The following is an 11,108-nucleotide window of genomic DNA, read 5'->3' as shown; positions in this document are numbered from 1 at the left end:
ACATATGGATGAGTATTAAACCAGAGAAAATATGGAAAGTAAAACATATTTGAAAAGTATATAAAACGGATTTGCCTTTGCTATAATTAAAAAAAAAAACCCAAATTAATTGATGCTTTTCATTACAACAACATTTCAGATGTACAACTCAGTCCAGAGTCATGTGTGCTCTATGACTTTTTAACATAACTTAGCATCCAGTTCCCATGTAACTCAGGGGCATTCTGCCCTTGAAAGTGCAGTCATTACTTCCATCCTGCTGCTATTTAAACACACTTGGAGATGATGTGTACTTCCAAGTGTGAATAAAGCAAAACCAGTAAAGGCAAAGGTTATGTAGGCAAAGGGTATTCAATTTCTCTCATTTGCTAAAGACATTACAGCTCTGATCAACATGCTTAGCTTGCACCTTTTAGCCCATTATGTGAGGCCCGAGTCAACTTGGCAACATCAAAAAGGTTGTATTTTTCATTTGAATAAACTGTTATATACTCATATGTTTGCTCAGCATCAGAAACACTGGTCTGCAGTATTTTCCATCTATATTTAATTTACTGATGTTGACTACTCAGGGGGAAAAAAAATCCAATTTCACGCAAATGAACTGTTTATTTTCAGAATAAACTCCCTGAAATCTGTCAAGTTCAGCACTGCAAGTAATGGACCCATAAAGAAAACCTATTGTATGAATAGTGTATTACAGGAATGGAGATCAGTTACACATAACCTCAAAGCTACCTCACAAAATACAGATTCATAAGTCTGGTAAGCGTCGCTCCCCAAACACCACAAAAAGTAGAGCCGCATTATAAAGGTCATTGTCAACATGGCTTGTGGATAAGTCCCTCCGCAGACCTAAATTCAGCTAATTATTAAATTGCGAACAAGTATCATGGCAGTCAGGTTTCCAGCCACTCCTACCTTCTGGATAAGTGTCTGCTGGGGTTTGCTGGTGGGAACTGGTGTCCCAGTGGTGGACAGGAGCACTGCCACCCACCGCTGCGACCCGGCTTCTCCTCGGACAGCCCGGTTCGGGGGGGGCACGGGAATTGCCATCCACTTGACTCTATGGTGAATTATCTTATCAACTACTTAATGTAAAGTCATACCTTCATTAAAATTCTTGGGGTCTCAACGTGATAGTACTACAAATGAAACAAGACTGTTTAGCTGTGGATTTGATGTCTGTGGATAAATAAATCTTTAACTGTATCATTTAATCCTCTAGATCTCCTTTCCCAGAGATAAAAAATGATAAGAGCTTCTTCTTGAGCATTTAAAGCAAGAACCCACAAAACCACAGATGAGCTGAAGTGTTTTATGTCCAATTCACAGAAGCATGTAAATCCATAAAGTGTCACAGGTATGAACTAGCCCTTTTCCCCTTCTAATTACATATCTTTTACAATCTGTCAAAACAAGTAGTCACTTGCCTTATGTGAAGCGTCATATGAAAGGAACATCAATATCAGCCCATTGCAACCTACAAATGATCACACAACCTTAAGGATAATTTTAGAAATACAGCATTTGCCAGAAAATACTCAACATTGTGCATGGATATGCTAAATCTTTGTTTACTGTGTAGCAAAAAAATGGTACAGCAGTTTCATATCTAAGCTAGAGTTTATTATATAAAATCCATATTAAATCTGTTTATTAAGTGAAGTTGGCAATGCTATTGTTAAGGTTTCACTGTTTTCCATTCTAAGTGGCTTATAACTCTTTCTTAGCAGCTTATAACTTTGGCAGCCTTTAGCTGTTTGTATAAACATTTACAGGAGGTAGATCTCTAGAAAAGCTTTCCTGGAAGCAGGAAATATCTGCACCAAGCTGATATTTTTCAAGAAAATTTCGGCCAAGAAGGTCATTTCCAAGAATGGTGCTTGGGAAAAAAATAGGTTCCTTTTCCCTTATTTTAAAAAAAATAACAATACGTTTCTTCTGGAAAAATGAAAATGAGCTTTAGAGCAAATAAATGATCTTTGTTAAGGGTACACCTTTTGCTACGCTCGTGAAATGTGGCCACAGTCTAACCCTTGAACATACCCTAATCCTCCAAATTATTGCAGTTTGCACGTGCTGGTCGGAACGAGCCGGCTCAGACACCAGAATACATTTGTTGGCAGAGAAGCAGCCTTTTTTCAATTGTTTTTATTACCCAGACTAGCTTAAGTATCTCTATCCTGCATTGCAGTAAACAGTACGGTCAGGGTCTGATCTTCTCTTCACTCGCCTGGTCAGCACCTGCCCTCGCAAGTGCGTTTGTCACTGCGTTCCTGGGCAGAAGAGTGAGCGGATCCTCTACGGACCATCTCCAGGTCCTGTTACAAGAACATGTTCCCCTTACCTGGTTGGTCCTTCCCATTACCTGCGGTGTAAATCGCCGCAGAGAAGACACCGCTCTGCAGAAGGAAGGCACCGTATGGATGTAAATGCCTCTAAGACCACGTCGCGCTGCTGAGGTCACCCATGCCAAGCGCAGAGAGCAACAGTGGCTAGAAAAGACTGTGAAGAACAGAAAAGGACCCAAACGGAACGGTGTGGCCGTGGGGCCAGGTCACCTGGGGCACGCAAGGAGCATCAGGAATTGTCGGGAGAGTTGGAATTGCTCGTTGTGGCTCTCCAGACGCTCAGTGCCCAAGTGGGAAAGCCCAGGGCACATCAGCTGCCTCCTCAGAAACACCCGCCGGGCAAAGAGAAGCCAGCTCCCATCCTCTGTGCACTTTGGGGAAAAAAAGGGACAGTTGTATAAGTGACCTAACAGAGTACTCGGCAAAACGATGGCAGAAATGCCAAACTAAATGACAACTTCAAGCGCTACAGAAAGCACTTGTGACAAGGGATCGCCAGCACATCGGTAGCCTCCTGGCTAGAAATGAACCAGGTAAAGCCGGTCTCCGTGAGCACTATTGCCGTTGACACAATGCAGTGGAAGCTTTGCTGGCCAAAACTCCAACTTCCTAAACTCTTAAAGCATTTTGAAGAAAGGCATTTCCGTGGTAACACGCTGCACCCAGCACATACAGCTGGGCACTGCCCCAAAAAGTATGAAAGTCGGGACACTGGTAATTTGGGAATGGTTGGCATAAAACCAGTGTAAACAGCTATAGCCATGCTCTCTCTCCTGGATTTGTATCAGATGATGTGCGTTGAACCATGGCATTTTGAGTTACTTTCGCCCCAGCGTGCTGCAGTCTTTGTGCTGTCTGCCTTGGACATCTGGTCCTAATTCACTGACCATCCCCACAGTTAATTCCTGGTCCCCGTAACGCTTCCTATCCCAGGTAGGCTAAGCCTGTGGGATTTATGGGGTCTGAGAAAAGCCTGCCCACCTACACAAGCTTGGAGTCCTGCCTGTTTCAGGCAGGCAATGAGATGCTCTGAGGTTCTGGTAGCTGACCACAAACTGGCTGCAGGAAAGCTTCTCCTCCGCTCTGCCTCACGGGGAAGGTTGTCCACATACGTTTGGCTTTACGGCGGGCCCTCGCCACTCGCTAGCCCTGGAGAGGCTCTCACGAAAGGACCACCAGTTTAGCAGAGAGGCAGAATTCACTGGTCTCAGATGCAGGGCAGTGATTGCTGCCTCCCAGCTGAGATGTGGGCCCTGGGCTCAGGTTGAAGTCAAACACAAAATGCAGATATGGCCTCCGGAACATTTTCAGAGCATGGGGGTGGTGGTGGTGGGGATTTTTTCTGTCTGCAGACCCTTCTTGGAAATGAGACTTTCTGGCTCAGCTGCCCCAGGACCAGCTCTGGCTCCCCTGGGAGAGGTGAAAACAGCAAATAGCCCAGCAGACTTCGCAGAGGCTCCGACCCCAAATCACTCTTCCCTTTGGCTATCACAAGAATAGATGTATCTGGCCAAATTAATAAAACCACTGACTGCACGTTAAAGCCTCATAGTGTAATAGAGGGACTTCAGGATGTATTTGTCCCTACGGCTGCCAGTCAGCCTTGATGACTCATGGGTTTCTCTTGGACCTAGGCTCCTATTTCCCTGCCTCATCTCTGCAGAATATTGTTTGGGCTCAGAGAGATTTCTAAGCAGCTCAGGAATCCTGGATTTAGCTCCTTTTTTTAACCCAGCAGCATTTATCGCTCTTACTTTCTCCTCTCCAGCTAGTTTCCTTCAGCTCTTTCTCTGAAATGGTGAGGGAACCTCTTGTACAACTCTCCCCCCCAAGATTCACTGTTAAAAACTGCTTTCCTCTGTTTGTCAGGGTAACTGTTTGTCCAAGAGGGCTTCAGCATGAATAAAAGATCATTAAAGTTTAGAAACTATTGTTAGGTTTGTACCACCACCACTGGAATTTCACCCATGGCTGGAAGCAGAAGGACAAGAGAAGCAGCAGACGAGCCCCTCTGTTAAAATACAGCTTGCCACCTAACACAGAGACTCCAACACCAGCCAGAGTTTCTGAGCTCTGCTCAGACAGATTTCTCAAAACACCAACTCTTCAGCCACTTCTCTGATTTGGAGCCAGCTATTAGTTTCCATTAAGATGTCTGTGTGAAAGCACAGTTTCCAAATTCCTTCTGCACAATGCTTGATGCCCCCCCTTTTTGACACACAGAAGAATGCCATTTTATTATTTATACAGATCACTTTGTTTTCCTCAGCACATAATTTCAATTCCAATTCATTAATGTCAAAGCATAAAAGAAACAGCAGCACATAAAGCAACAAAAGTTTGCCAAAACCAGAAGATAACAGCTGATAATTAAGGAAGTCCCATTATTTCTTGGCAAAGGAGCCTGTGTTTTCAGAGACACATTCTTAAAGGGCCTCTCTTTAGTGTAGCTGCATAATTTCCATGAATACTATTTGCACAAATAAAGGTTTTCAATATGCATAAAAGGAGGCTTTAATGTTCCCATAATTTCTGTACAATACAAATCCTATGTCCCTTCTCGCTGGCACAGCCCAGCCTGGTCACAGGTTCACAGCAGAGCCACCCCAGCAAACCTCCGGGGTAGCAGGGGGGAGCAAAAAGGTTTTGTGACTCCATCAAGATCTGGGCTTTTGTTAGCATATACCTGCCACCCCTCAAACCTCATTTCATACCGACATCACTCCGTGGGAAAAAGGCATTGTGTCGATCTGAAACTGCACATAAACCCTCTACCCAAGCAGAAACCCTCTGTTTCCATCTTTCCAGGCTCACCTCCACCTCCCGCCCTCCGCGTCCCTCACAGCACGGTCTCCGCTCACCGGGCAAGTCCACCCCAAACAGACTTTTGCATCTCACTTGTGTTTTCTCACATTGGTATGCCAGCCGCTGCCGGGCACGCGGGGCTGATAGCAAGTCCCTTGTTTTTTGTGGTTCCCCTGTGCCCTTCCCTTCAGCTGTTTCCAAGCGTTGTTCAGCAAGACTGAGCATCTGCTCTAGGCTACGGTCTTACACCGAGATGAAAACGTGGCAGCACACGGAAAGAGGCGCGTTACTTGGGTCAAACCTGAAACAGGCTAGCCAGTTTTGTGGCTCCTTGCACTTGGGATTCTGAATACCCACCATTGCACAGATCAGCTTCGGTTTGGTTGATGAGGATCTCGGGGAGAAATTACAGACCCCTGTTCTTCTGAAGCCTGATGTCACGACCTACTGGATCCCAGTCCTGATCCACACTTAAGGTCTGTGGCGGACAGCCATTGCCTTATTGATGGAGATTTGATCAAAGACAGTGTTATTAAAATGACAAATTTTCAACAAAGAGAGGAAAGATGTTTTACTGGTAGAGATCTCTGTGAAAACACTGCTTGAAGAGAAACAAATTCTGGCAAAGCCCCAGGTGGTCAGGATTATACCTCATGTGAGGGCTGTCAGCAATCCACATATAATGCCACGGCATTTCCCAAGTCACCAAGAGCTGATAACTGACAGATTTTTTGCACATACAAAAAATTTGTATTACTTATTGGAAAAGATTTTCAGACAAAATTTCATCAGATACTTTCTGCAGAAAATTTGTGGGCAAGAGCAAATTTTCCATTACAGTATGATTTATAATGGCAAATCTTCCATTATGCCTACTGCTGAAGGAAAAATTAATTTATTTCATGGCAAGATTTGACCGGAGTCCTAGCTCCTCTTCACATTTTAGCAGTATTGCTACAGCAGCAAAACTCTCCAAGGGTGCACACATCCCTAAAATCCTTCTAGGTCCGTAAGTGTCACAACCACTGCATCCCCAAGTAGTTAGAATAGAGAGCTTGTCAGAAACCAACTCCTGGTCTGCACAAGGCTACTTAACCGTCTAGCTTAGACCGAGGCATCATATCACCTAATATTTTCAAGAACAGACACTGCAGTTTGGGAGTCTGGCAAAGGGGGAGGAAGGAGGGTGGTACATCACCTGGGGCAGGTTCGTATGGGGAGAGCAGCAGGTTCTTACACAGCTCTGTCAATTATGAACCCCACAAAACCAGAAGCTGAGGTTCAGCCATCGCCTAGCAGGGCTAACTCCGTGCTGCTACACTGCATTTATTTTCATGCAAACCTGTCCTTTGAAGGCACTGTCTCCTGGTGGAGCTTCCTTTTTGTTAACTCAGCTCTCCCCACGCTTAACTCATGGCTGCTTTAAGTTCTCTGATTGCAACCGGTGCTCATCTCACAGTGTCTTCGGTGTGATGGCAAAGTTGACACTGCTACTACTCTGGCAGAAATAACCGCATGGCATCAGAAATAACTTGTTTGATGCGGGAGAGCAGTGCCGCAGAGCAAAAATCCCATTTACACTGGCATATCGCTAGGAAAAGGCATGGGAGGGTCACTAAATGTGCAGCCCAGAAGCTGGAACATGGGGCAGCTCTGAAAGTTTCCTTAAGAAATGTGTTTATGGCAGGCAGAAGGGGGTTATTGCAGGGAGGTCCTGTCTCAGCAAGCTCAGCTCAATCAGGAAATATTTCTGGGCAGCTCAGCTTTCTCTCAGCAATGTGAGGGTACAGAGGCTAGTCCCCTCTGCCTGGCATTATGGTGACGTGGCGTGTTAATGATGTCAGTGAGCATTTGCACTTACACAGATAACACCATCTAATGAGTCCCTCCACCAGAAATGCTGCTGCCGTCGGATGTCCAGCTGCTTAAAGGGTTTCCTCAGGAACAGAGTGTATGCAGTCATGCTAAATTCCTACCCTTGAGCTGTAAGGGAAAATCCTATCCATCCACCCAAGACCCAAGGTTTGGAGTAATCTATGACAAAAATTCTTTCCTGTTCATTTCCGGTTGAGCAGCAGCCTAAATACCCTGGCCCAAAGGCAGAAAAGAATGTGAACAATTACTTCCCCTATTACATGAGGAAATACAAAGAGGACAAAAGGTGAACTTCACCCCAGTGCTGAAGGTCAGGAGAAGACCAGCGTAAGCAAACTATCTTTGAGTCAGAATGATTCAGTCAACAAGGTAAACAGCAAATTCCTTAGGGGGCGGGGGGGGGAAGCAAAAGCTATTTCATTTCCTGATTAACCAAGTTATCCCGTTAACTACATCAGATGTAGTCACGCATTCTGTGCTTTCAGTACTCCTTCCTACCCTACCACCACACAAAATTGCTGCAGACCCAGTCTACAGCTGATGAGATTACTGATGCGTGAATTCATGCACCGATTGTGAAACCAGAAGTCGGGCATTCCGGCTCTCTGACTTCTACGCTGATATCTATGACCCTGGGAAATTCTTCTGGGTTTTGATAACTTTATAACAGGGCTGGAATATTTACTCATCTGTCAGAGGAACAGAGTGTATTAAAAGCTGAATGTAATTGCTCCTGTATTTCTTGGTACACAAAAGTTTTCCCAACATGAGTAGGAGACATTGTGATCAAAATTAGTTAAAATATATAGAAATAAGAACTGCTGTTTACAGATAACATACCAAAGCTGTTATATTGCCAGTCACAGATATACAGATTTATCCTTGGCAAATGTCAGAGAAGTGCAAAAATTACTCCCACAGTATGACTTTATCCCAGACACTCTAAGCTCATTGCGTTCTGCCACATTATACATTATCACTTGAAATCAGCTACTCCAAAGGGCATGAAAAATTTTGCTATATACACACCATTTCCTGTTGTGTTCATGCTTTTCCTACACAGCCTCAACATAAGACTTCCTCACAGAAATCTTATAACTTACTCTTTCAGCTGGCCCACAGTTAGTCTTGCTACCAGAAAGACTGTTAGCATAATTTTGATGTTGTCTTTGTTGCCCACCCAATACACCCTGAAAGAAAAATCACACTCCTTTCTAATGATCATGGAAACAAGTATCTGAGTGCACTTTTGATACATGCCAGTTAAAACCAATTACAATTCCAACTCTTATTCATTCCTACGCATCCACAAAGGTATCACAACCACTGTGTGTGAGGACAGTCTGGATCTGGAGAAGACAGGTTGTTGAGTCAACAGCATTAAGCACTCAGATGAAAGCAGGTGACGATGGTTTTGCTTTCAACGCTAAGGCACTAGACTGACCTTTGGGAGGTAAGGTGCATAAAAAATGTAATAGTTCTGTTACAGAAAGGTTAGTTCCTGAATGTATGTTTTCCACATTCAGCATCCAATACATTACAGATGAAGGGAATATGCTGTATGCAGGAACATAAATACACATTGCGGCACATGATGACTTCAGAGACAGAGCAGTAGAAGACATTAGTGTAGATGTGACAAATCAGTAAACAGTACAAACGTTGGTTCAACATATTTGCCTGTCAAATGTTGCATCACAAATTATAACTAGAGCAGGACGGCCGTTCATGAGTGTGAACAGGCTGATGCTCGCTACAGCCAAGAAAAGCTCTGGCAACTTCTTCACCTGGGAGCCAAATGAGCCCGAGTAGAGCACTCGCGCATTGGCAAAGACATCGCTTACGCGTCTCAAAACCTCCGAGCTTTTCTATCTATGCGTGTGGAGTAATGAAAAAGTACTGGTCCGCAAATTTATTCTTAAACACGGATGGATGCCGGCAGGTAAAGAGGAGGGGAGTTTGCCCGAAGCCTCCCGTGACGAGCCACCGCCACCTCGTGGAGATCGACCTGTACGGACAGAGAAGGAAACATAAGACAGGCTTAACTGCTGCTGAGCCGGACACGGTCCTCAGAGCCGGTAAATCCCGAGGAGAAAAGTAAGCAACACCCTGTTGGGAAGGGACACGGGCCCACCCGCACACACACACCCGACTGCACAGGAGCGGTGCCTCCACCCCCGGCCGGGAGGGCAGCTGCTGCTCCGGCCGTCCGACTTTCAAGGCTAAATGAGGTTGTTGCCGGCCTGGAGGGGGGTGAAACCGGCCCCTTGGGCCCTGCGAGCAGGGAAAGGCCTGAGATGCGCAGGGAAAAGCCTGAAGTGAGGAGGGAAACGCGGCCCGCCACAACATGGCGGCGCCCAGCAGCCCCGGCGCGCCTCAGGGCGCCGCCGATTGGTTGGTAAAGAGAGGAGGGCGCTCAACCCGACCAATGAGAGAGGCCGAGCCAATGGGGCAGCCCCGCTTTTCTTTTCGGGGCGGGGCAAGGGGGAGCGCCTCAGCCTATCACGAGTGCGGCGCGGGGTCAGAGGAGGTAGCGGCGCTCTCCCCGGAAGTGGAAGCGGACGAGCGGTCGGGCCGCCCGTTCTCCCGCTGCGCGCACGAGGAGTTTCCCGCGCGGGCCGCCGCCGTCCCGTCGCCATGGTGAGGGCGGGGGGGGGGGAGGGGGCGTTTTCGGGAGCCGTTAACGGCCCTGAGGCGGCGGTGAGGGGCGGGAAGGGTCTGACCCGTTTGTTCTCCCCCGGCAGAGCCTGCCCCTCAACCCCAAACCCTTCCTCAACGGGCTGACGGGGAAGCCGGTGATGGTGAAGCTGAAGTGGGGGATGGAGTACAAGGGTTACCTCGTCTCCGTCGACGGGTACATGAACATGCAGGTGAGGTGTGAGGGGAGGGGGTGAGAGCCCCGCCGGGAGGGTCTGTGGGGGGGTTCTGAGGGGTCGGTGGTGGGAGCGGGGTCGCCGGGCCCGGCCCGGTTGGTGGGGGGGGGGGTGGGCCGCGGGGTAAACCCGCCATCTGCGTTGCGAAGGGTTTTGTCTTTTTTGCCTTATAATCACTCCCGAGTTGTGCCGGTTCTTCTTCTCAAGCTTGCGAACACAGAGGAGTACATAGACGGTGCGCTGTCCGGACACCTGGGTGAAGTTTTGATAAGGTAATCGAGATATTTGTGGCAGCGGATGTAAATCTTCTTATTGCTCGTGCTAAAACTTGTGGATTTTGTCTAACTGAGATGCTAAGTGTTAGCGTAACTCCTGTGTGAAGGCTACGAGATCCCTTCTGAGGGGAGGAAAAATGAATTTTGAAAATATTCGTAAAGAAGCATTAATGATCTCTTTTTCAGGTAACTAAATACCTTAGTTTTCCAGATTACTGTATATCAGTCTCTTGGCACTAGTAGAGCGTATTAGTGTTTGCTTCCGAAAGCGTTCTGCATGCTTGGAAATTAAACCTGACCGTAACTGTTAGCCCAAGAGTAAAGATCTCTTGTACAGTGTTGTCGGCCAGTTGCTGCTTTTATAAACTCGGTGTTTTTGCAGTTGTGACAAACTTTGTGGAAAGCTGTACGAGGTCAACAGCAGCAATTCTGTTACGTGGAATTTGGCTGTTGCCAGGCTACACTCGGGGAGGAAAATGCTTAAAGTAGTGTGTATAAGGGGCGGAAAATTAAAACGCTTACAGTTAAGGGAACACTTTGTTTCTCTTTACAGGTGCAATAATGTTTTGTACATCAGAGGTGTGGAAGAAGAGGAAGAAGATGGAGAAATGAGAGAATAGGTGTTTTGTATATCTGGAAATAAACTTTTTTTTTCTTTGTTTTGTTTTTCCATAGTTTTGTAATAACGCGTTTCCTTTTTTCCATTGTATTTCAATATGGGGGGAGTTAACTCTTGAAAAGGTTTCATATTTTTTTGTTGGCATCCAAGAAAACTAATGCTGGAGGAATAGGCGACTGTTTAAATTTAAAACTGAAAATATTAGAATGAGAAGTGAATAATTAAAAACAAACACACACACACAACTTTTAAGTATTACCAATGTCCATGAATGCCATTACTGTCATGGGAAATACCTGAATTCAAG

The 11,108-nt window shown here is 46.0% G+C and overlaps 1 protein-coding gene and 1 long non-coding RNA gene across 2 annotated transcripts; one reads left to right on the top strand and one right to left on the bottom strand.

Moving 5' to 3' along the window:
• Window positions 1-4,843: 4,843 nt before the first annotated feature.
• LOC138682466 (uncharacterized) lies at window positions 4,844-9,401 on the bottom strand. Its single transcript, XR_011322550.1, has 2 exons — window positions 9,183-9,401; window positions 4,844-9,042 (listed from the first exon to the last, which is right to left on the bottom strand). It is a non-coding gene; the product is annotated as an uncharacterized lncRNA (long non-coding RNA).
• Window positions 9,402-9,556: 155 nt separating this feature from the next.
• On the top strand, window positions 9,557-10,856 carry SNRPF (small nuclear ribonucleoprotein polypeptide F). The gene is made up of 4 exons (XM_069773369.1): window positions 9,557-9,674; window positions 9,779-9,904; window positions 10,115-10,179; window positions 10,736-10,856. The coding sequence occupies exons 1-4, from the start codon at window positions 9,672-9,674 to the stop codon at window positions 10,800-10,802; spliced, it is 261 nt and encodes an 86-aa protein (XP_069629470.1). The 5' UTR covers window positions 9,557-9,671; the 3' UTR covers window positions 10,803-10,856.
• The last annotated feature ends 252 nt before the right edge of the window (window positions 10,857-11,108 follow it).

This window comes from Haliaeetus albicilla, chromosome 28 (assembly GCF_947461875.1).
Source record: "Haliaeetus albicilla chromosome 28, bHalAlb1.1, whole genome shotgun sequence".
Taxonomy (NCBI): Eukaryota; Metazoa; Chordata; class Aves; order Accipitriformes; family Accipitridae; genus Haliaeetus; species Haliaeetus albicilla.
This window is presented reverse-complemented; position numbering and strand designations above follow the sequence as displayed.